This window comes from Orbicella faveolata, unplaced genomic scaffold (genome assembly GCF_042242905.1).
Source record: "Orbicella faveolata isolate gen_17 unplaced genomic scaffold, um_ofav_v1 contig_48, whole genome shotgun sequence".
NCBI classification, from domain to species: Eukaryota; Metazoa; Cnidaria; class Anthozoa; order Scleractinia; family Merulinidae; genus Orbicella; species Orbicella faveolata.
The window spans coordinates 9,719,396-9,745,540 of record NW_028301578.1 but is presented as its reverse complement, the minus strand read 5'-3'; the positions used below and the strand labels follow the sequence as shown (position 1 = coordinate 9,745,540).

At 38.8% G+C, this 26,145-nt stretch overlaps 2 protein-coding genes across 5 annotated transcripts; both read left to right on the top strand.

The window, feature by feature from the left end:
* Positions 1–202: 202 nt before the first annotated feature.
* LOC110060596 (melatonin receptor type 1B-B-like) lies at positions 203–3,779 on the top strand. Its single transcript, XM_089280709.1, has one exon. The coding sequence runs from the start codon at positions 1,117–1,119 to the stop codon at positions 2,284–2,286; it is 1,170 nt and encodes a 389-aa protein (XP_089136835.1). The 5' UTR covers positions 203–1,116; the 3' UTR covers positions 2,287–3,779.
* Positions 3,780–6,239: 2,460 nt separating this feature from the next.
* On the top strand, positions 6,240–25,388 carry LOC149096462 (uncharacterized). 4 transcript variants are annotated; one of them, XM_089280730.1, is made up of 6 exons: positions 12,308–12,519; positions 14,408–14,473; positions 15,315–15,539; positions 16,600–16,768; positions 18,378–18,410; positions 19,087–25,388. In XM_089280730.1, exons 3-6 carry the CDS (start codon positions 15,330–15,332, stop codon positions 19,338–19,340), a joined length of 666 nt encoding a protein of 221 aa, XP_089136856.1. In that variant the 5' UTR covers positions 12,308–12,519; positions 14,408–14,473; positions 15,315–15,329; the 3' UTR covers positions 19,341–25,388. The 4 variants fall into 4 exon arrangements, with proteins under 4 accessions (XP_089136858.1, XP_089136857.1, XP_089136856.1 ...); XM_089280732.1 differs by lacking the exons at positions 12,308–12,519; positions 14,408–14,473 and adding an exon at positions 6,240–6,327; XM_089280731.1 differs by lacking the exons at positions 12,308–12,519; positions 14,408–14,473 and adding an exon at positions 10,206–10,482.
* Positions 25,389–26,145: the final 757 nt, after the last annotated feature.

The following is a 26,145-nucleotide window of genomic DNA, read 5'->3' as shown; positions in this document are numbered from 1 at the left end:
AATCGCAAATTTCGCAATGACTTAACGAAAAATCCTGAAGTTAGCGAAAAATCGCAAATTTTGTAAAATTCTCAACTCGGCGCTTGCTGGTCGCTGTATATTTGTACTGTCATTTGGACGGTATTCGCTACAGTTTCGAAGAAATGTTGAGCTCCTCTGCATGTTTCTTGTTTACCGTCTCGAACACAATTAACCCGTTCATATACGCAGGAATGAATCCTGTATTCAAGAGGTAATTTCGTAAAATTCCGTTTTGCATAAGAAAACGAAAAGTTTGTGTCGTGTCTGGAATTGAAACGCCCCTAAGTTGTCTTTACACAAAGTGAAGACGTCGAAATTCATAGCGCAGATTTACAACTAAGCCGAGAGTGGAAAGAAAACGCATTAGTTTTGATGAACAGTCCTCTTTCTGAAGGGAGCGAAATTTATCTGCAGGGACAACTGGGAGTGTTCACACGAAGCAAGCTTCCGATTACTGCTCATGAAGACAAATGTGATCCCACTGGAATACAATCAAAGGCGTTTGTTCACATTAAATAGTTTCTCAAACAATTGATAAATAAGGAATATGATATACTAGCTCTTTCTTATATAAGAGCTTCCTTTTCCCGGGCTGAGGCGGAGGGCACGTTTTGCTGGAAGATTGAAGATGGAGAGTCTACCGTTTTGCACGCGAAATTCTACATCTCTAAAACGCTGAAAGGTACGCGGAAATGAAAATGAAGCCTGGAGGATGCTGTATGGAGTCCAAATCTGTCTATTTGGGAAACTTAGCGAATCTAGAACATTCGCTGGTCGATGAAACAGGAATCAAAACTACTTAGCGGGTGTAGACTCGAGTAATCTCTCAAATTCTCAAAAAAAATTACTCTCGCGAGACACAGCCGAAGTTTCGAAAGTACAGACTGTAAGAAATGTCGTCAACAATATGCTAACGAATATGTAAATTTGGAAATTGGATGGGCAATTGACATCTCCACTGGTGAAAGCGAAATACTGGGATTAAAATGTGACGCCGGTAGCTGAAAGCTAGCTAAAACCAAAATGAAAAACCTTTGCTGAGGCTTTGTAGCAAACCCTTGAGCAGTTAGATCAATTTGATGCGCCTATGTCGCTATGATGCCGGACGATTTGAGCTCACGAAGTCTCAGTTTGATCGTTATAGAAGTCAGCTTCCTCATAACCTTGAACGTTTTGGCTCTAATTGGAAACACCTTGGTTTGTATTTCGGTTTGCAAGAATAGTCGTCTCCGAACGACGACAAACTTGTACATTATCGCTTTGGCTGTGAGCGATTTGCTCTCTGCTGTGTTTGTGATGCCCATAAGTGCGAGCGTATTGATAGCAGGCAACTGGATTGTTGGCGGAACGCTTTGCCAACTTCACGCCTTCTTCAGCCTGTTTGTTATCTACGTTTCTCCTGTGACCATGGGCTTAACAGCTGTAAATCGTTATGTGAGGATATGCAAGTCGGATCAGCAGTACAAGAGACTGTTTTCCGCGAGAAAGTCGCGCGCTTTGCTTGCCTCTGTGTGGAGTTTCGTTGCATGTTACGCGGTGGTTCCTCGATTGCTCGGTCTTCAAGCGTACGAATTTGTCCCAGGCTACGCCCAGTGCTCTATCGCACACCTCAGCGAAACAGGCAAATCTATTAACTACGGCATCGTCCTTACGTTTTTCTTTTTAACACCGTTGATATCAACTACATTCAGCTACACAAAAGTCGCGCAGATGATCCGACAGCACAATGCGTCTGCAGCTACGACGATTCAAAGACGAGAAAGCGCTCGGGAAAGAAGCCGTAAATGGCGAAAAAGCAAGGGTATCACCAATCATGAAATCAAACTCAGCAAGTCTCTATTCGCAGTCGTCTTCGCCTTCATGATCTGCTGGGTACCGTTCTGGATCATCGTTATTCTCCGTCGCTTTCGTCTTGTCGCGATAATGCCTCGAAACGTTGAGCTCTTTTGCATGTTTCTCTTTTATTTGTCGAATACAATTAACCCTTTCATATATGCTGGGATGAATCCCGCATTTCGAAGAGAATTCCGTAAGATTGTCCTCTGTAAACACTGGCATGAAGTTGAGGTAACTGATGAAAGAAGAGCAAAGAATGAGGATACAGCTGAGACTCCAAACATGGAATTGTTTCGGCGCGTGCGCCGACCGAATTTGCATGATGATACTTCTTTGGTCAGTCTTTCTGTCGAAATGGGTGAAATTTGTCGAATAAGGTCGGTAGATCTTGGACTTGCATCGCCCAAATCAGAAAATACTTGTTTATAGAGGCGAATGATCAACTGGTTTATTTTAAAAGTTATGCTAGTATTGATCCTGCTGTTCTTGGTCTTCATCGATAGAATGAAACATGTTTGCACGCATGAATAAAATCAAGAATCAAAATAGGTGAACGGCAGGTAAAGAGAAACATTTAAGAGCAATTTAGGCTCAATCAGTAGTGGTCAGAAGAAAGTTTTAGGGAAAACGATGTTCAGAAAATTACAAGACTTAATATGGATCCGCCATGTTGGTGTCCCTCCAAAGGACACCAACATGGCCGCCATGGAAGTAGGTTAAGCAATAAAATAAACAAGCAATCAGTGTTCCTAATGTTGTTTCAGGATTGTTGACTTCAGCACTGGTTATGACTCTCACTAACTTGAAAAAATGTACGTTTCTCAAAATTGAGAAATAAATAACGAACTAATCAATACTTAAACAAAATTAAAAATCGCCACGATTAAAAAACCTTTTCCGGCATAGTATACCGCGTGGCATAACATTTTCCAAGGAGTTTAGCTTCACGAATTGCTCAGGTTTTGTCAGTTTTGCGGAAACAAATTGAAGCGAACTGGAATTCATATTTTCTCTCCTGTATTTGAATTTTACTTCATTACAAAACTGGTATGCTAGAGCAGCCAGGCATGTAGTTTTGTCTAGTACAGTTTATTGGCTCAGCACGCCACCTTATGAAATGGGTCAATTTGGCGCGGCGAATTAACAAGGCTTAGTATCAAGGCAAATAGGTGAACACGCCTTACAAATGTCAATACAAAGGGAAGTACACGGGGATTAAACTAATATAACATTTAACCGATGTGGAAGTGCATATTAGGGGATATCAACCCACGCTCAAGTGACCAATTGTTAAACAAGTTACTTTGCTTGCCAGACCCCTTTATAGAACACTGAAATAAATTCAGTTTAACTTAACTTAACTTGGGCTGGCTGGAATTTACGAGGCTTTTGTAACTTTGTCCAATAAACTGAATTGGGGCTCAAATATTGTCTTTCAGCAATTGTTCCTAAGCCCTTGTCGCTCCTCGTAGGGGTATAAACCCAGCAGTCTTATACCTGTGGGTCTTCTGTGACCAGTAAGGCTTTTGAAAGTGGTTAGCGCATTACCCGACGATCCTGGCGACCACAACTTTTTTTTCAGGATTTCCCTGAAAACCACTCCGGTGATCGGAGCCTCCTGGCCAAATATCATCATCATCATCATCATCATTATTATTATTATTATTATTACAGTGTATTTTTAAAGTAGAGTTTTTTGCCATTTAAATGTGTAGAGTATTGTTTACTATTCTTATTTAAATTTTTTCGACAAATGACAATAGACAAATTTATAAGGGCTGTAAAGAATGAGTGTAATTTGTAATTCGTGTGTAAGTTAGTATTTCCCTGACATATATACTGTCCTAAGAATTTTTACAGTTGTAATTTTTTATAAGCCACTAATAAACATTATTATTATTATTAAAAAAAAAAATTAAAAATTATTATTATTATTATTATTATTGTTAGTATTATTATTTTTGTTGTTGTTGTTGTTATTTTTATTATTATTATTCTCCGTGAGTTTTTTTTTTTTTTGTTTGTTTTTCTATGTAAGCTTCAAGTTTTACTTGTGGATGTGATGGAACAGGGCCAACGGCTTCGTTACTGTCCAACGGCGCGATCAACGCACTGAAAAATTCTACATAGGTCTCTATAGTTAATAATCTTGGAAAGCCAACGTACAAAATCTTAAAAACAAATTTGATTTAACCAGCTGCCATTACGAGAAATATTTCAGTTATGCACAAAACTTGCACTCTGCACAGCTCGGGGCTTGCTTTTCAACATTTTGTTGTGATTGAGATCGATAACTAACTTGAGATTATTCACTCTCTCGGCTGTCAGACGCAACTAATGATCCAAGGTGATCAGAACTGTAGAAAGGGCAGCCTTTCAAGTTGAATTAATTTCTTGAGCATTCTGCATATATCACATTCCACATAATTTTGCCATTACGCAAGTCATGCCAAATGCCATTTCACAAACTCCTTCCGCCTTATACCCTCACTAGTTGGGACGGTACTTTTATAGAATTTTTATTTATTGGCAAAACTTGCGAGCCCTTCCCATGTTAAACAATAAATAAATGTAGCCTGGCGTGCATTTTAACGGAAGAAAAAAGCGGCGCCCAAGCCGTTTCGCTTAATCGGATAAAAAGCCTGGCGCCCTTCTTACAAGATATCCCGTGCCAATGCTTTCGTTTCAGTTAGTCTAAAGACTTCAGCTTCGAAGGACAGCTCTAAGACGAAGAGTTATATTATCAACATTAAACGGTGAATTTTACGGCTTGTTTTGGATGCAAAATAGAAATTTGTAAGACTAACGACGCAAGCAATTGGAAGTCTCCCAGAATGTACACAAAGATAATGTGGCTAACGTTTTACGATCGTTAAATTATATTGAAAAACCATTCTTCTATGCCTTGAAATTATTACATTACAAAGAGAACAAACAGATATCAGCAAACAAATTATTCAAGTTGAAGTAGAAACTCCCCACTGGATTCCCTACTACAAAATACGTCACGTCTTTTGTTTAAAATCAAGGTGCTTAAACGGACGTTTAGCAGTATTTTCTTTATTTGGTAATGCCATAATTACTCGAGATATTTGCAAATAGGCTTGTCGGCAGCTATTAATTGTTTTTCTTATTTACCAAAATATGTCATTTCTTACGACATATTTATCTTATTTCTAACTTGACTTTCATCTAAAGCATCGTTAACAGATACATTGATGTCCTCAGTAACAGCAGACATACCTGCACGGTCCTCCCCACTTAAAAGAAGGTTTTGCTTCCCACTGTTTCAAATCGTAAATTTTGAAGGCAATTTTTGTTTACAACATTGGCGACAAACCAGAAATTTTGATGTTCGAACTGTATCAGTTTAACTTTAGGAGTATGAAAAATGATCAGAGAACTATTTTTCACCTCCCTTTTCTTAGTTTTTCACTTTGATCAAAAAAGTTTAATGAGTAAATATTACCACCGAAAACCCTTACCTACCTTAGAAAAACGTCCCTGGTCATGCGTTATTTGCAAAGTCTACTGAGGGCGGAAGTTTCGTTCAGGTAAACTAAAACTGCACCTAAAGTGTTTAATTTCGAACAAAAGATGACAACAACCGCCAAGTATAGTGGACTAAGTGTAACTGTCCGCAAGAACAAATAAATTATAAAAGGAAGTCTTCCAGAATGTACACAAAGATAATGTTGCTTACACGTACTGTTTGTTTATCTCATCTTTCATGTCATCAGCAATTTTGAACAAAAACTGTGATTTCCTTGGTAACCAAAGGCAAATGTTTTCGTTTTGATCAAGTTTAACAGCGGATAATCAGTAGTTTTTCAGTACAGTTTGAGAAATGATACTGGGGGTGGAAGTTTTGTTCACTTTTCAAACAAAGGTGTAAACTAAAACTACACCTTAAGTGTTTATTTCTAACAAAAGATGACAAGAACCGCGAAGTATGGTTGACTAGGCATAGCTGTCCGCAAAAACAAATAAAGTAAAGGAAGTCTCCCAGAATGTAAACACGGATAATGTTGCCTGTACGTACTGTTTGTTTATCTCAACTTTCATGTCGTCGGTAATTTTGAACAGAAAATGTGATTTCCTTGGTAACCAAAGATAAGCGTCCCCTTTCTGATCAAGTTTTAGTTTCATTAAACGCAAGTAGCTTTTCAGCACAGTTTGTTTCTTTAAGTATCTACTGAACACCGAAAGCTCTCCCTCCACTGGAAAAATATCTTTAAGCATGCGCCGTTTAAAACCATTCTGGAAACAATTTGTCTTCCAGGTATCATCAGCACGTTATTAACTAATTTAACTTTTGACACCTGTTAGTTTCCGGTCTAATTAGGACACGTTAAAGCACACACAGAAAATACGGGCTCTCATTCTTTTCGGAAACATTTTCATGAAAGGAAGATCTTTCCTGTTGCCGGAGAATTTCATCAAAGTACAGCAGAGTGAGCAAGACGATTAGTAAGTTTGTATCTCCTATTTGAAATGTCAGTTCGGGATGATTTAGCTCCTCTTGATAAAGTAAGTTGGCACTATGCACCTTTATGTGCATCAGGATATTTTGTTCTCAAAAACATATTCGTTACCTTCAATTAATACTGAATAAGGTTAAACAAAGAACATAATACTTCGCTATCTACAAGTTTTATCGAAAGCCTTAACTAAAAGGGAAGTGTAATTAGTCACACACAGCGAAGGTGCAATTAAGCTTTCGATTGAATTGCTCTCGTCCTATATCGTGGAGACTTTTTGACATAATGATGTTATTGTAGATGGGAATCTTGAATGAAATTAAATGGCACGCAGCATTGTGAGACGCCAAAGCCTCAAGTAACTTGAAGTGGGGAAATACGAAATAACTATGTTACACAATAGTTTATCATTATGTGTCTTTAGTATAAAAAACTAGCAATCAAACTTCCAACTTTGTCAGGTTCATGAGTTCTGTCAAGCAGTTTTCTTCAACTGCAAGAGTTTCCTTTTACTCTTTCTTCGATGCAGATCTGTTCAGAAAGCGCGTAAAAAGTGTTACATTTCATGAATTGGCCCGTTAAAGTCCGCAAAACAAAAACAAAAAAGAACACTCGAGAAGTTAGCTCTCTTTTGGAAGTATAATATAAAACTATATACTTTAAAACTTCCACCTCTTTTTACATGTTCATTCACAATAGTTTCTTCAACTGTAGAGTTCGACCTTTTTGTTTTGTTTTTTTGTTTTTTTTTTTTGTTTTTTTTTTTTTCTTTCGTTATAACTGATCTTCCCACAAGGAATGTAAGAAGTTTTAATCGTTTTAGCGCAGCTCCGGCTGCCCGAACCGTCAAGCGGAGCCCCATGCATAATCATACAAACGCAAGACTCATGACCTCGGGAACAGCTTTTTTCCAATACGAACTGACCAAGGCCGGCAAATAACATATTATGTACCATAAATCAATGTAGCAGCATGATGTATTAACCATAAACACTTGGATGCCTAAAAATGAAACAGAAAATGTCGTTCTAAGAAAACATCATGGACCGCAAGCATGCAAAAAAGTACGCAAAAATGAACTAATAATTGTAGAAACTGAACCGAACGCGGCTAGAAATATTTTGACTACAGACAGACAAAGGCGAAGCATAAAAAGCGACGAAATAGAAAACTGTGACTCTCGTGGGTGCAGCGGGGTTCCGCGGTATATATAACTGCCTGTTCAGAGCGATTTCACATATAAGCTTATCAGGTATGAAGAACCGAGAAGAAATGAAACAATACACTAACGATAAAAAGGAAAAATAACATAGTGGCTAGTGTTGCCTAGCAACAGTAGCCACAAAAAAGGGAAGCAAAACCTTCAATTTCGCCTTTCTTCCTTTCCTTTAATTGCCAGCTTCTTTAATTTCTCATTCTCATCTTAATTGCCACCCTCCCTCGTCCTCTCGACGCCAACAGCCGTATTTCTCAGTGCGCACAATTTACTTTTGGCGTACTGTGTACATTACAATTATATACGTCGTGTGTATACACGAATTTATTATAAAGTTGTAGCTTTCATTGCGGATATCGCAATGTTCAGTATGCATGTTTGAAAAATCAAGAAATATACAGTGGAACCTCAATTTAGCGAAGTCGCTAGGGACCGGCCAAATTTGTACGTTAAATCGAGGGTTCGTTATATCGAAGACCTCGATATAACAAATATTTGAGCGGAAACGACCAAAATGTTTGTTACCTCGAGGTCACAGTTAATGATTGATTTGTAACATAGGTGACTTCTGTCACGCAATTCAATGCAATTTTCGTCACCCAGAAGTGCCGCGTTTTAAGATGCAATTCACTAAGCCTGGTGTCTTTCAGTATCAATTATTTTCACTTTTGAGCAGACTATAGTGCCAATGTCCATGACATATAATAAGCCGTTGACTGAAAGGTTGCTGTCTCTTTACAATAAGGATTACAAGGATTTGTTGACTGTTGATCCGTTCAGCGTTTATCACCTGTCGCGTGTTGACATTGTAATTCGTTATATCGAGGTAGATTTTACGTTTGGGCTTCCGGATTATGTTCGTTATATCGAAGAATTCCTTATATCGAGGTTCGTTATATCGAGGTTCTACTCCATACATTTTACTTTGGCCGGGACATGTCGTTCGTTATATCGAGGTCTTCGTTAAATAGAGGTTCGTTAAATCGAGGTTCCACTGTAGCTTTAGTGTGCTCTGTAGATTTCTATTTCACAATTACTAAACAGGTCTAAACAATGGGAAACAAAATTATGATCTGATTTGAAGGCATCGTCACCTAGATATCTTATAGTGCGTTTCTTCGCTACCACAGACAAACCTACTTCGCCAACCGTAACCTACTGCAGCGTTTTCAAACTAGGAACTCGTTGAGTGCTGTTTTGGTGTACATTATTTAAGAACATAGGTCGACGCAATTCTGAGTCTGGGAATAACACAATGGCTGTTGGTATCCAAACGTTTTGCTATTTGTGTGTCGAAGCTTGCGTGTATCTGAAAATAAATCAGCAATTTTAGTTCTTAGTCTCAAGGTAAGAAAAAATAAAAAAAAATAAAAAAATAACCGCTTTCTGTTACGGAAAACAACTGGCCAGGGCCGTTTCAATCCAAAGGTCTTATACCATACGGGTATTACATTGTATCCTTTTTTACGGGTGTTTTAAAATGTATACAATTGGTCAGAATGAAAATACCAAAGACAAGAAAACAACAAAGTACGAATACCATCATGTGCGAATAGTAACAACAATGAGTTATTTGCCTCCTGTTAAAGTTGCATGATGTTCCCTGGGAGACAAAGTTGTACGTCTGGAAACCGAAAAAAACAAAACAAAAACAAAAACAAAAATTGTGCCCTGATTTTTAGATAAACGTTTATAGAAGCGGTGTCTTCCAAGTGCCCAAATACTCAAGGTAATTCGATCTGCACGATGCCTTAGTGGGTGATCTACAAAAACAGAAATTGATAATACAAAAAATTAAACTAAAATTAGAGTCCTTTTTTAACGAAAGCAAGATATTTAAAGCGAGCTTACCGAATTATTTAATGATAATTATACAAATTTGGCAAAAGACATAATTACTGATGGAATAATGGGGTATCCTACGTTAGAGGCTACAATCAGCATCCAATTCTCCAGAAGACTACCTATTGCGTTAAAGTAATATTACATTCACAGACTTTTGTAGCACCCATGACCACCTTCTCTTCTCTTCTCTTCTCTTCTCTTCTCTTCTCTTCTCTTCTCTTCTCTTCTCTTCTCTTCTCTTCTCTTCCCTCCTTTCATTTCTGTTTCTTCTCAATATTGTTCTCTTTCGTTTTGAAATTGAAAAGCTGTTTCCATTATCAATTTAGGGGATAAACATTCCAGAAGGTTTGTTTGGCAACATTTTCTAAGAGGCTGCCAGTCTTAGCTGAACATCAAATATTAGTACAGCGTGTCGGAGAAAAACTTAGCAGCGAGCGTTATAAAAAGCGCGCCCTTTCTACACTGAATAATTCTCTATAGGTCTCTATCTTGGAACGCCAGCGTACAAAATGTTGAAAACCAGCTGCCATTACGACAAATACTTTAAAGTTATGCACAGAACTTGTACTCTGCACAGCACGGAAATTGCTTTTCAACATTTTGTTGTGATCGAGATCGGTAACTGACTTGTGATTATTCACTCTTTAGGCTGACAGACGCGATTAATGATCCAAGATAATCAGAACTGTAGAAAGGGCGCGCTTTCAAGTTGAATTAATTTCCTGAGCATTCTGCATATATCACATTCCACATAATTATGCCATTACGCAGGTCATGCCAAATGCCATTTAACAAACTCCTTCCGCCTTATATCCTCGCTAGTTGTAACGGTACTTTTATAGAATTTTTATTTATTGACAAAACTCGCAAGCCCTTCCCATGCTAGACCATAAATGAATGTTGGGTGGCGTGCAAATGAACGGAAGAAAAAGGAGGTCGTCCGAGTAAGCCGTTTCGCTTGATCGGATAAAAAGCCTGGCGCTTCACTTATAAGATATTCCGCGCCAATGCGTTTGTTTTAGTTGGTCTAAGACTTCAATTTTGAAGGACATCTCTAGGAAGAAGACTTGGCAACAGTAAACGGTGAGTTTAACTGCATGTTTTGGATGCTAAACAGAAATTTTTAAGACTAACGATCCAAGTAATCGGCGTTGTGCTACGGTGCGACATTACAGTTATGGCTTAGTCACAGCTGAGCTCACAAGCCGTACATGTGCCGGATAAAAGCCTCATATATTAGAGCAAGTGCAATTCTCTGAGGGAGATAAAAGCAACACTTGATAATTTAACCGGCTTCAATTTTTAGTCCAAATAATTTTCAGCAAGTCAAGTATGTTCTTAATAAACGATTTTACAACAATATGTTGTTTCAGCAAAGTAATTATGGACAAATGATTTCAAGATAATTGGCAGAATTGCGCTTAGTTCCGTACCATTTTGCGCAATGAGACAAAAAGAATTAAGAGAAAATAGAAAGGATACAGACGAAGAGTTAATATTTAGAAGAAATTTGATTGGCATTGTTGATACTCGCAAGTAAAGAGATTTAGACCCTGATGTAGTGTTTGCCTGAATTGTTGTGATTGAGATCGGAAACTAACTTGTTATTATATTTTTGTCAGCTCGTGAGCGGGCGAAATTCAACAAATCCTGCAATCTGACTGGTTCCTGGAGCGGGCGGAATTTTCTCGTCCGGAACGCCACAGCGGGCGGAATCCGTCGAGTTGATCTATTTTCGTGAACGAATTAACGGTAATCGTCAATTTTTCGCCCATTTTACACTTCCATAGCCGATTAATCAACGCAAATTTATTTCTATTCACCTTTAAATGGCAAGGAAAGTCATTGTAAGTAATTTCAATTGAGTTTTTTGAAGTTGTGAGAGTTTGTTTGGCTGTTTGTAGCTCGGCGCTGTAATTGCGCGTAATCCTGCGTGTCTCTCTCTGTACGATTTTAAGTAAAAAATGAGTCAATTTCAGTCGAGTTTAGCTCTTCGATCGTTGCCGTATTTGAGAGAATTTCTGTGAAATACACTTCACGAATTTCCTCGCTATCTGCTACTCAATTTACGGTAGAAAAGTCTGATTTCGAGTGATTCGCAACGACTGACAGAAATTGTTTTTGTAGTACACCTTCAAACTTTGCACGAAATTTCACACCGGAAAAACACTTGGAGAACTTTTAAAATGGTGAGCTAAATGCGACTAACATAAGTTCGGTATAAATATGTTCTTTAATACATCTTTCTTTGTCTAGTATCTGAGTTACTCGCCCATTCGCTCGTTAGATTTTTTACGAATGGTTTGCAGAGTCTGCAGACGGCCCGTAAGCCAATTCAATGACAAAGCTGCGAAAACAAACCCACTTGTAAGCCAGTTTACTGCAAGAAAAAAAGATAAACATGTTATTACCTCGGTCACAGTTTTTCACTATACGGACCTCCCAGCCGGCCAATGACATATATTATTCACTTTCTAGGCTGTCAGACGCGATTCATGATCCAAGATAATTAATCAGAACTGTAGAAAGGGCGCGCTTTCCAGTTGAGTTAATTTCTTGAGCATTTTGCATATATCACATTCCACATAATCACGCCATTCCGCAAGTCATGCCAAATGCCATTTCACTAACTCATTTCGCCTTATACCCTCACCAGTTTTAGTGGTACTTTTATTCAATTTTTATTTATTGGTAAAACTTGCGAGCCCTTCCCATGCTAAGCCACAAATAAAATGTAGCATGGCGTGCAAATTGACGAGAGAAAAAGGACAGCGTCCAAGCCGTTTCGCTTGATCGGATAAAAAGCCTGGCGCCCTACTTATAAGATATTCCGCGCCAATGCTTTTGTCGTAGTTAGCACGACCGTGCACAATCTTTTGTTTTGTGCTCATACACTATGCATGAATTACGTAACCAACACGTTTCTATTAGTTAGTTCCTCAGTACGGAGTAAACAGCTATTGTGTTTTGTGCACGGTCAAGGCCAAAAAAGGGAACAAAAACACACAACAAAGAACTTTGAAGGGTTTCATAACCATTCCCCTCTATTAACTATGAGTTAGTCGAAAGACCTCAGCCTCGAAGGACAGCTCTGAGACGAAGACTTGGCAGCAGTAAACGGTGAGTTTTACTGCATGTTTTGAGTGCAAAACAGAAATGGCGTTGTGCTATGGCGCGACAGTATTTATTGATACCAGTCCTGCGACTGAAGGGGTCACCCTGTTTAAATATTGATTATTATTATTATTATTATTATTATTATTATTATTATTATTATTTAGTTTGAGGCTCATAGCTGAGCTTACAAGCCGTACATGTGCCAGATAAAAGACAGATCTCAAACATTAGAGCAAGTACAATTCTCTGAGGGTATTTGATGATTTAAGCCTGGTTTTCACTAGCGCATAAGCACAAGCAGAAGCAGAAGCAGAAGCAGGAGCAAGTGAAAAAAACAGAACACAAGCATAAGAGCATACGCAGGCGCGGTATTAACAAAATTTCTCGATATCAGCTTTCCTCGACTTTACGCTTATGCTTATTTCACTCGCGCTCGCACTACGACAGGAGCACAACATAAGCATAACATAAGCACAGAAAGAACGAACCATGTTCCTTCTTCTTGTACTTATGCTTAGGCTTATGTCGCAGTTTTCTCACCTGCTTATGCAAGTGCTTGTGCTTGTGCTTATGCTTGTGCTTATGCGCTAGTGAAAACCAGCCTTTAAGCGGCTTCAATTTTTTTGTCCAGGTAATTTTCAGGAAGTCAAGAATGTTCTGAATAAACGATTTTACAATAATGTTGCTTTAACAGATTAATTATGGACAGATGATTTCAAGCTAATTGGAAAAATTGCGCTTTGTTTCGTACGAAGAGGATAATATTTAGAAGAAGTTTCATCGGCATTGTTGATACTGCAAATGTCGCGAGTGAAGAGATTTAGACCCAGATGTAGTATTAGTCTGAATTGTTGATACCTAAAACTCGTAAACATGAAGAAGACGCTAACTACGAGACCATAACGAGCTTGTTATTATAATCAAACACAATGAAAACACACTGAAAAGGCTCTTCCATTAAAACTGGCGTCAAACTAACGGATTAAATTGTAATGTAGCGAAGCGTGCAAATTAACGGCAGAAAAAAGGACTGCGTCGAAGCCGTTCTCCTCGACAAGCTTTTAGTAACTGCAGGCCTAGATCTAATTTTGTCTTAAGCCAATAGCTGATGAATTTAACATCAGTTTCCTTTTGCAGAAGCTTTGAAGACATTGGAGTACCTTCTAAACACCATTAGTTATAGTGCGGTGAGGAAAAAAAAAGGAATGAAATCGGAATGGCTTGTGTCACGACTTGCGGAATGCAATATATGTAGAATGACTCAAAGAAATCAATTGAACTGAAACGCGCGCCCGTTCTACACTAAATAATTCCATAGGTCTCTATAAATCATAATCTTGGAACGTAAAAGTACAAAATGTTGAAAACAAATTTGATTTGACCAGCTGTCACTACGAGAAATATTTCAAAGTTATGCACAGAACTTGTGCTCTGCACAGCACGGGGCATGCTTTTCAACATTTTGTTATGATTGAGATCGGAAACTAACTTGTTATTATTCACTCTCTAGGCTGTCAGACGCGATTAATGATCCAAGATAATCAGAGCTATAGAAAGGGCGCGCTTTCCAGTTGAATTAATTTCTTGAGCATTCTGCGTATACCGGATCACATTCCACATAATCACGTCACGCCATTCCGCAAGTCATGCCAAATGCCATTTCATAAACTCATTTCGCCTTATACCCTCACCAGTTTTAGCGATACCTTTATTCAATTTTTATTTATTGGCAAAAGTTGCGAGCCCTTCCCATGCTAAGCCATAAATAAAATGTAGCGTGGCGTGCAAATTGACTGCGAAAGAAAAAGGACAGCGTCCAAGCCGTTTCGCTTGATCGGAGAAAAAGCCTGGCACCCTACTTATATATTCCGCGTCAATGGTTTTGTTTTAGTTAGTCTAAAGACTTCAGCTTTGAAGGACAGCGCTAGCTAGGACGAGCACTTGGCAAAATTAAACGGTGAGGTTTACTGTATGTTTTGGATGCAAAACAGAAATTTATAAGACTAACGATCCAAGTAATCGGCGTTGAGTTACGATGCGACAGTATTTATGGCTTAGTTTGAAGCTCACAGCCGAGCTCACAAGGCGTACATGTGCCAGATAAGAGACAAGCGTCATATATTAGAGCAATTCGCCTGCTTAGAGCTCGTGCAACTTCTGTTGGGAGGTTACGGTACATGTAGCTTACATTGTCTTTTCTCTGACTTTTTTGTGATGTTTTCCGGAGAGAAAAACTACACACACGTAGAACTTAACATTGTTCTTAGAAAATACAAGCCCTAAAACCTTCAAATTGATTAAACAGAGCGATTTATAATCGTGTTTGTAAACGGCTTTACCCTCCCAAACAAACTACTCTCCCTGGCTCCAGAGTAAAAATGCTCGGCAAACTTCTGTTGATAAGTGGTTTCATTTTCTCAAGAGTAGGAACTTTCAACAAGATTTTATACAGTTTAAGTGGCATACGCTGGTGCTTTTCGTCAAAGCTGTTAGCCGCTGTTAAGCTTCCTTTTTGTTGAGTTCTCACTTTCTAAAGTGCTACAGTCGTCTGAGCACAAACAAAAGCTGTCTCTCGCTCTGCTAGTCAAGTATTTCAGACGCCAAGCCACTGAGCGTAAATTTATTTGTTTATTTCGCCAAAGCTTCTGATATCGCATATTTCCTATTTTCCGATTCTAACTCTGAAAATGGCTATTTCCAACTTCGAACAAAACTTAACCAGTAAATTTCGGGCTTTGCTTTCTTTCAGGTTTGTTTTAATGATGTTAAAAACTGCCCTTATTGTGTTTATTCTTTAGAAACGAAGTTCAACCATGTTTTCAAAGATCATCACCGTTTTATTTGCTGTTAATTGTATCTCTGCTGCGAACGGATTCATTGATTCCAAGTTACGGGTGCTCGAACCAATCTTACAGTGTTACGAGGCAAACGCCCCTGAATTTGCCGGCGAGAAGGCAATGGCAGCACGCCTCAATCTCCATTCAGATGCCGACGAGCTTAAATTGTCGTGCCTAACAATTGGGGTAAGTTCACAAACGAAATTGATGCCAGGCAAACTAAACCAAGATATATTTAAACGAGACTAAACTTCACTCATTCATCCATCCATCCATCTATCCATCCATCCATCCATCTATCCATCCATCCATCCATCTATCCGTCCACCCGTCCACCCATCCATCCATCCATCCACCCGTCCACCCTCCATCCATCCATCCATCCACCCATCCTTCCATCCATCCATCCATCCATCCACCCGTCCACCCTCCATCCATCCATCCATCCACCCATCCTTCCATCCATCCATCCATCCATCCATCCATCCATCCATCCATCCGCCCATCCTTCCATCCATCCATCCATCCATCCATCCATCCATCCATCCACCCGTCCACCCTCCATCCATCCATCCACCCATCCATCCATCCATCCATCCATCCACCCGTCCACCCTCCATCCATCCATCCATCCATCCACCCATCCTTCCATCCATCCACCCTCCATCCATCCATCCATCCATCCACCCATCCTTCCATCCATCCATCCATCCATCCACCCGTCCACCCTCCATCCATCCATCCATCCACCCATCCTTCCATCCATCCATCCATCCATCCATCCACCCGTCCACCCATCCGTCCGTCCATCCATCCATCCATCCATCCATCCACCCATCCTTCCATCCATCCATCCATCCATCCATCCATCCATCCACCCGTCCACCCATCCACCCATCCATCCATCTATCCATCCATTCATTCATTCCCTCACCCACACACCCATTCAGTCACTAACCCACCCAACCACCTAGCCAACTATGCAATCATTAACTCACTCACTCACTTACCCACTCACTCATTTCCTCGCTCGCTTGCTCACTCACTCACTCACTCATTCACACACTCACTATCACTCACTCACTCACTCACTCACTTTCCAGGAGTCCATTGATTTATTTATTATTTATTCGTTTATTTATTTATTTATTTAGTTAGTTAGTTAGTTACTTACTTACTTACTTACATATTTACTTACTTAATGACGTAAAGTGCTTAGTTCTTTTTCTTTGCTTCATTTTATCAGGAATATGCTACATGCTTGGCAGACGTTCTCGAGAAAACTCCATCTCCAGTCCCAAAAATGTTCCTGTTCTATGGTGCTGAGGGTTATCAGACCTCTTATCTTCTCAAAAGAGCAAATATTTGTCCAGGGATAAAGTACGATGACCTTAAGAGAATTGTGTTGGCCTCAGGTAGGTATTTTTTATTTTTTTATTTTTTTATTTTTTAGGATGAATAGGATGAAAAAACAATTCAGTCATTTGAATGGTTGCGTTCAAATAATCCATCGACAGACTCAAATATCACCTTGTACTCCTCCACATGAAAGCACTGCTCAATAACTTTCATTTGAATGGTTACACACTAGGGTTTTCTCCACAGACTGAAAAGATAGAACCACATTTTACAGCATAATAAACAGTACCACATGAAAATACTACTCAATAGCGTTCCTTTGCTTGGTCCCACTTTAGAATCTCACCATGTGACGGACTCAAAAGTGGGAATCACGTAATGTACTAATAGCATTGTTACCGCCAGAGAACTATTAGACTTTTATTTTGATTTCTTTGCTCTTTGGACATTTCATGTAGTTTGTGATGGCGTTTGTAGCTTTTTCGTAACTGGATGTGACCACATGGTTTTTGGAAAAGAATGTAACTAGGTTAAGATTGGCTAGTTGACAAACCTTGGACATGAAATGCATATCAAAATGTTTTGAGGTGTAAGTAAATTGGATTTCGGAGCCACGGGAACAAGCATAATGATAACATATATTTGTCGATACCACACAAGTGAATAGTGCCTTCCGCGCATTCTGATTGGCTGGCTCAAAAGGTGTTTTTTTTTTCTTTTTTAATTTTTTAATTGATTTACAAACACAATATACATAGGAAAAAAAAAAAAAAAACTAAACAAATGAAAAGAGGAAATAATAATATTACAGCTCAATACTTACTTACTTACAGTGCAATATGATCGTTAAGACTACTTACATCGTTCTTTACTTAAGCTTTAGCTTCTAGTTTTAGCTCAGAGGTGTTTAGCAAGTACTATTCACCTCTAAGCAAACGGAGAAAAACAAAATAGCATCTCGTCTCGTTTTGGTTACCGAGGAGCAAATTTTATCTACAAACGAGGCGGCTGTTCCGAAAAATACAAAAAGTGGCAACAAACTTTGGTTTGACTGTGTTTAATGTTAAGTTGTTTAATCTTTCCAACTCAGATTTTAAAGCATAAAAAAGGTACAATGCCTTGTTTACGTGAACTGTCGAGCTCTATAGAAGCATAAGAAATATTTTGAAACATGGTTTCAACAGCAAGACGAATTTGAAATACCAGTTGAAGAAATGTCACCCGGACAATCAACCCTTTCCCCCCTAACTTGTGAGTTATAGATTTTACCCTGACGCCAGACGATTTTACTTGTCAAAAGAAGGCCCTTTTAGGGTTAAAGGGTTAAAGAAAGTGCTTTTTGCTTATCCGTAAGAAAGCGAGACGGAAACTTTTACAACAAGAAATCGCTTACCGCGAAAGAGCATCGCGCGGCGTGATTTTCATTATTTTTTGACGTGCATTTGTTGCCCGTATACTGCAACAATTATTCACCTCAGTGTGGGTGAAAGTGGTAGATATTTACCTCGCCTCTTCACGGCTCGATAAATATCTACCACTTATCACCCACACTGAGCTGAATAATTTTTAAATAAAACGAGATTAAAATCAATTGTTTCTATTCGATATACCACTGTTTCCGTCCTTTTGCGACGAAGTTGAGTTCACGTTTACTTCATTTCGTAGGTATAATGGAGAAAGAGGGATTCTCAAACATTGGTGAGTAATAACGTAGATTTCTCCTTACAGACATGATTTCCTGGAGGATACCTTTTGAAATCAAACATTCCCATAGATGACAAGCCTGGATTTCCTGGACAATGTACTGTAAATCCTCTAAATCCCGGGGGAATTTAGTTCTTTTAAGCACGTTTAAGGGGGAGACTCGATAGAGAGGGAGGGCTTATTTGAAAGGGGGGGAGGCTTATTTAATTAGCAAAACGTATTACGGGTAACAAAGAAAAGGAGGAAGAAACAAACTTGAGTTACGCTTCCCTGCTTTCTGCTTTGGACCAGGGCAATGACTGCCTAATATGGACAATTGAGTGATATTAAATGTGTACAATTATTTTCAACAAAATCCGAACTTTCAGCACGTAAATTAACCATGCCGGATCACTCCAAATGAAGTGTTATATAGTCGTGATTAATAACTTATACAGTTTATCTTTTATTAACAATGATGAATAAGATGGGGGGAGGGCGGTAAAAGAGATGGGGGAGGTAATAACTTTCTTTCTCTGAAAAAGGGGGTTATTTAAACAAGACGATTGTCTTGAAATTCAGTCTGAACCTGGGGACGGTATTCTTGTAGCAGGGTCAAAGAGTACGCCGGAGAATACGCCATGAAGGATCTTGAAAGTAAGAAGTAGTAACACATTTATCCACTGTGCAGAGAAAGATCACTATCACAAATGTGCTGGAGATGCCATGAAGAAGTGCTTGATTGAAAGTATACAAGTGTCCGAGCATGAGGAAGGAGACCCTGAGGCAGGCGATGATGCAGATGATGACTATATTTGTTGCATAGAAGAACAGACAAAGACCTGCAATTACCACATTATGCGCCACTTCTTTGAACAGATAGAAGCGTACAAGAAACACGTCAAGCAGTTGGAGATGCTTGAATCAGAAGAGCAACAGGGGTAGATATTTTTTGAGCCTTTAAATTGCCACTTTCATGATCATGTAACTGCAATCAGCGTGGAAGAAAAAGAGCAAGTTTACAGCTCGTTCGATTTTTGTCGCATCGATAATTAACACGACTTAGGAATAACTGAATTCATGCACTCTTAAGACGAAACTTCAACGTCCGGCAAGCTTGTAAAACGTCTAGCGATAGTATTGTTTGTACTTGAGAACGATCATGTGAAAATAAAGTGATATGTTTGCAGAGATGGTATTCTTTGTCATTAGCTATACTGATTCAGTAACTGCCGTTCTCTGTCCCCTCTTCTTTTAGGGGAGGGGTGGGGGAACAAGACCTAACCCAGCCGATACTGCTTTACCGACTTCCTAGACCGCACTACCCGCGCATTCATACTTCACACACCACTACCCAGCCATAATTTTACTGACAAAATATGTGTGCCATTTGAACAAAACAGTCAACTTTAAGGCTAAGAGGTTCCAGGTTAAATGCGGTTATAGTTTTTATTTCGCATTAGAGTATCGTAATAAGTCAAGGGAAAGTGAAAATTACCTTTGCCTTGGGCGGATGTTAATTCAAATATATACATCGCACAAGATATATAACTTAAGCACAAAACAAGTGGAAAATAAGGAAGTATACCATGCAGATAACTGAGGCAGTACCACTTGTATTTATTTCCATTTTCATTTTTTCGTTGACCTTTCAGCTGCAACATTTTATGAGTTTCTGAACCACACCACACCACACCACACCACACCACACCACACCACACCACACCACACCACACCACACCACACCACACCACACCACACCACACCACACCACACCACACCACACCACACCACACCACACCACACCACACCACACCACAATACACCACAACACAACACAATACAATACAATACAATACAATACAATACAATAAAACACAACACAGCACTTTACAATACAATACAATACTTTACAATACAATACAATACTTTACAGTACAATACAATACTTTACAATACAATACAATACTTTACAATACAATACAATACAATACTTTACAATACAATACAATACTTTACAATACAATACAATACTTTACAATACAATACAATACTTTACAATACTTTACAATACAATACTTTACAATACGATACTTTGCAATACAATACTTTACAATACAATACTTTACAATACTTTAGTTAACCACGCGACACCTAGGAGCGCAAGCGCTCGTTAAAACGTGTGCGTGAACTCAAAATCGTATAAAAGAAGAAAAAGAAGAAATAGATCTTTGTAAATATGTAATATACAATAGATGCCTAAAAATAGTTATGTACAAATAACAAAGAATCTTAGGTACAAAGAATCTTAGGTACATTGGCCATATAAAATTATGATTTGCAACTATATCTGGATTACAGACCTCATTCAAATTGTTTTTCTGATTATAAGTCATTTCTGCAACATCAGTCTGCTTGTCAAAATTAAAGTACAATCATTTAACGTCACCTTGATAGCGAAAAACTGCATTCAAATCTTATTTCAACACACAGTTACACTAACATATACAACTACAAAACTAGTTTCGTTTATGACCTCTTAATTTGGTTCTCATAACAGATTTAAATCCAATGTGACCTCATGTAACCATGCATGAAATATAAACCTTGATACCACAAGTTAAACTATAAATAATTTTCATTTTTATTTCAGTCTACGTATTTATTTAGTTACTGGTTCATTTCTATCTTATTGTTATTGTTTCTATCTGGTTATATTATTGTCAGTTGTTATTATTCGGTATCAAGTTATATTTTTCGTACATGGTTACATAAAGTCATCTCAAATTCAAATCTTCACTGGCGACCAACTGAAGAGGTCACAGACACCTTGAAGTTGCATATACTGTGTGATCATGTATCGATGGAAAATTCGAACGAAGCTCTTCGCAAATCAAGATGCTGTTCAGAAATCACACTGTCTTGCACGCCTTGCGTGCTTATGTTTGAACTTTGCAGATAGTTGCATTTTATTATGCTAATTATTTCCCAACAATATAAAATGGGGGTGGTGGACCTCGTTTTTGAGCTATTGTGGCTTAAACCTAACATTAGAGGTGTCTTAAACAAGCTTTAATGTTGCAATAGTAGCCTTTTATGTTAAACAAAGTTTCATAACTTGTTCAGCAATGATTAGACATTTGTTCCGCGCTATTATAAGGGTAACAATGTACAGAGCTTGGTGGCTGTGATCCATCAAAATAAAAGTGCTGAAAAATGTTGCAAACCGGTGCGAGCAACCTTAACTCCTTGGACTTTTTTAACTTGGTTTCCGGTGCTATTTTTCACGGGGACAAATCAACGAATGACTTTTATGTGAAACTCTAGACTCTTACAGAAATATTCTATAGGCAAGGGTTGCCTAACTCTTCTTTCATCAGGACAAAACAATATTTGACAGGTGTATTAAGGAGCTACGTCACGGTTTGCGCATATTGAATGTTTAGCCTCAATTTTTCACATTCGTTGTTTGTAATCCGTGTTGATCTTCTCCATCCTTAGCCATCCTTGTTCCTTTATATGGTTTATCATTATCTCTTTGGTGTTTTTCTATCTTATTAAACTGTTATTTTAGAAGTCTTGGAAAGACAATTTACTCTAAGGGGCTGAAAAATTTCTGTAGCTGTTCATTTATCGTTCGCGTAAATTTTGGATATGTCAACTGCGTCCATTACTTTTGACTTTGTCATGACAACCACAAACTTCGTATAGGTTTGGACAAAAATCAACTTTTTCGACATACTTGTGTATTTTTGTTTTTTCTCAGCTTTGTTCATCATTTTGCTGAATTTTACCAAATTGTACATTTCATAAGCATTCTGGCTTCATAAGCATTCTAGATTATTTTTTGACTTTTTAAGAAAATAGTAAAATCAAAGATGACGGATCCAAGATGGCGGGTCAAATGACGTCATGCTACTTCACAGCCAAAAATTATGTCATTATTTTATAGAGCAAGCTCAGGGCTTTCTATTTAATGAATGTAAATTTATTTTCTGTGCCTTAATAGAACGAAAACCCAAGGAGGGGGTTTAATCCCCCTTGTACCACGATGGGGGCATTAGTCCGAGGGTTAACGATTGTATTAGCCCTGATGACTGAATGAATCAATAAAAGACTGATTATCAGGACGGAACGCATTATATTTAAGTTAAAGGCAACCTTAAGGTTAATGTAGAGTTTTGAAATCATATAAGTGCTTCTTGCTTTATTCGCGATACTATTTTTGTTGGGTATCAGATTCTCTTTATTTACATTCTACCCACAGCTCAGTTTTCTAATAATCGCTCAGCCATCCAGTCCAGTATAGTGATTTGCCGAGCAGGCTATTTCTGATCTTCTGGCCACAGGTTCAGTGGTCGAGTGCGCGTGTGCTCCTGCGGTGGTTAACCCGTTGTCAGTTTCCATACAGTTAGAGTTCTGGAAGAATAATGTTTCTTATCTCAATTCCAGTGTTTTGCGGACGTTGCTCGCAGACTATCTCGTATTGTATACTCGAATGTTAGCGCTATTGGATTGGCTGCTTTCATTGCCATCGGTAACATGCCTGTTTTCGCGCAAAAACTGAGATTCTATGTAGACGAATACCAGATCGAGTACCACGTGGAGAGAACTCCACTGTGTTCGTTTTGCTTTGAAAGGTTTGCACATCTTCTTTCAGGGTGCTCTGTTAAGTGGTTTACAGACAACCAAGCTGTACCTTTGATCGTCGATTCTGGTAGTATGAAACTGTGTTCGCTTCAACTCGCCGGTGATATACTTGATACCGCCAAGAAAGTAATATCAAAATCGAGGCTGAGTTGATACCTCGTTCAGCTGATTACTTATGCAAGATCGTCGATTGATGACTGGTCAGTTAAAGATAGCTATTTTCATGAAGTAACGTCTTATTGGGATCCCTGTTCAATTGACTACTTTTCCAGTTAAAAAAAAAAAAAAAAAAAAAAAATTCAAGTTTTCCCAGTTTTTTTTCTTTTTTCGAATATTCCCTAGCATTTAGTTGGGTAGGAGAAACCTGTTGGCTGGTGCCACCTGTTTCGTTAGTTAAAAATGTCATCCGCCACATATGTTTTTGTCAATAGAACTGGTTACTCTTTATTGGCCTTTCAGCTCCCTTTTGGCCTTTTTTGGTGGATCGTAGGTAGGGTTTCAGATCTTTTGTTATTGATTTTCTCTTCGTTGAGAACGGTAAAGATGTTTATCTCCATGGGGCAAATAACAGTTCCCTTTTGGCTCGGAGAATTTTAGTTGCTTGTCGGGGCTGTAAAGTACAGTATCCAGTAGAACCTGTCTATGGATAAGTCATGCCGCGCGGCCACGATTGCGCTGTTTTAGGCCATTGGGCCATGTCATCTTTGTGCGGGACTGCCCGTTTATCATGTGCTGATCTTAGGTGATTGCACTGTTTTAGGCCATTGGCCCATGTCATTTTTGTACGGGACTGCCCGTTTATCATGTGTTGATCTTAGGTGATTGCACTGTTTTAGGCCGTTGGACCATGTCATCTTTGTACGGGACTGCCCGTTTATCACGTGTTGATCTTAGGTGATTACACTGTTTAAGGCCGTTGAGCCATGCCGCTTTTTGTGCAGGACTGCCAGTATATAGTGTGCTGAATGCAAGATTTAGGCCTCTGGGCCTTCCTTATGTGCTGATCTGCGTGTTGTTACTTTTTTGTTTTTTCTAATTGTTCTCACATTTCTTTTGTTATCTTTCAAGTCTACAAAGTGGATGTGTGTTTACTTCAAAGGTTGCCCACTCAAGAGATCCAGACGGCTTCGCAAGTCAATGGAAGGTCTTCCCTTGCGTTCCTCTAAAGCAAAGGCCCCTTCAACAACAGAGCGTTATTCAAGTGACTTTCAAACATTTAGAGAATGGTCTTCGCGCTTTGAGGAAGTCGCTTGTTTGCCGTCTGATGAGACGTCATTTGTTCCCTCTACTCCACACTTGAGTCTGTCTGTTATGGCATAAATCGGGCACACCATCGGTATGGCTTTCCGATTTGTGATTTGACTTGTGATAGAAGTGTTCTCGAGGCGGCTAAAATTGAGCTTGCAAAACCTGTTTCCATAAAAAGGGGGGCGCTGTTACTCCCGAGATGATTTTGAGGATATATAATAGGTTTGCGCACCCCAAGGCTAATCCCTCTAATCATCGCTTAGCTGCAATTTGCGTGACTGCCTCATCGGCTTTTCTCCGCGTCAACGAGTTAGCTAGCCTTCGTTGTTGTGACGTTAGTTTTTGCGATGCATTTGTCAGAATTTATACATGTGAGAGCAAAACAGATGTTTATTATATGTAATTTTTAGTTTTAATTTTATGAATTTATTTTCTTCAAAGATAGAGCATATTTTGTTCTCAAAAAAATTCGTAGTAAAATAAAGTTTTAGACTTGGCATGCGTTTGCGGAACTAGGATATCTTATACACTTGTTTGATCTACATAGCTTAAGAACAGGGGCCGCTAAGGAGCAGGCATCAGTAATCTACACTATTTATGTCACGGCAGATGGGAGACTGATCGAGCCGAGGACGGCTAGCTACGGCTATATTACGATAAGTTAGAATCTTTACTCTCAGTTTCTTGAAGTTTGCACACTTAGATTCCTTTGTTCTCTTTCTTTATTTTCGAAGCGGGCATCAATAAACGAGATGCCCGCCCCTGATGCTGTGTTTGTGTTTATTAAGATTAGTTACAAAATATTTTATAATCGTTTCAGGGTGATTAGAGTATAAATATATTTTGTAACGTTTCGCTAATTACACTGGAGTATGTTCACTATGTATGGTTCGTGTTAACCGTAGAAGTATTTTAGGCGTGAATCCCTAAGGGGCTAGTAGGTTATTTAAGAATTTGTAAGTTATGCAAGAGCCACTCGAAGGCATCTCTTTCAACTTTGCTTTTTAATTTCCTGTTTATTCACTGCTGTATTTTCTTTATGATGATGTAACGCTCGCTGTATCCTGCATCAATAAACGAGATGCCCGCCCCTGATGCTGTGTTTGTGTTTATTAAGATTAGTTACAAAATATTTTATAATCGTTTCAGGGTGATTAGAGTATAAGTTTATTTGCTGGAAGTGAAGTAGAAGGTTGACAAGATGGACCAGTAGCCGAATGCAAGTTTAAACAGCCAATGGGTGTTTGCGTAGAATTTGACAATGTCGTTCATGTTTATGACGCTCTGTCAAATTTAGTGAAAATTGTGACACTCCTCTGTGAAACCGCAAAATTTTAAAAGGCTTTGGGATATTTGTATGACGCCAGGCGGTAGAAAAAGTGGGACAGTGCAAGGACGTCCTTTCCGAGTTTGAGCGTTCCGTGATTTGCGTAGAAGGCTGCTTGGAAAATTTCATTGAACGGACCCCAAAAATAGTTTCTGTGGCTACTGTGAAGTGTGTTGACTTGCTACACTATGAAGCGGCTGTCCCCTGAATGTCCTCGTACCGTATTAACATTTTGTTTTGAACATTCGGTTGTTTCTCAAAAATGAAATACGCGCCCTGTCCCGAATAAGCGCCCTCCCTCGAGGTAACAAGAGAAAATAAGCGCCCCGGGCGCTAAATTGAATCATTAGGGTAGTCGCGTGATTAATTACTCCCTGAATTGCACTCCACTCGATCCACTTACTATAACTAATAACAAACAATAACACCATCACTAAAACTACAGTACAACCCCGATATAACAATATAACAAACCTCTTTATAACTAATTACTCTTAAGCCCCGCTGAAATTACATTACAATATA

Excerpts from the sequence above, each read along its gene's own strand:
- LOC110060596 (XM_089280709.1), top strand. The coding sequence starts at position 1,117 with ATGATGCCGGACGATTTGAGCTCACGAAGTCTCAGTTTGATCGTTATA.
- LOC149096462 (XM_089280732.1), top strand. The coding sequence starts at position 15,330 with ATGTTTTCAAAGATCATCACCGTTTTATTTGCTGTTAATTGTATCTCT. Across the intron at positions 15,540-16,599 it reads TGTCGTGCCTAACAATTGGG|GAATATGCTACATGCTTGGC; the intron begins GTAAGTTCACAA and ends TCATTTTATCAG. Across the intron at positions 18,411-19,086 it reads AGAGGGATTCTCAAACATTG|AGAAAGATCACTATCACAAA; the intron begins GTGAGTAATAAC and ends TCCACTGTGCAG.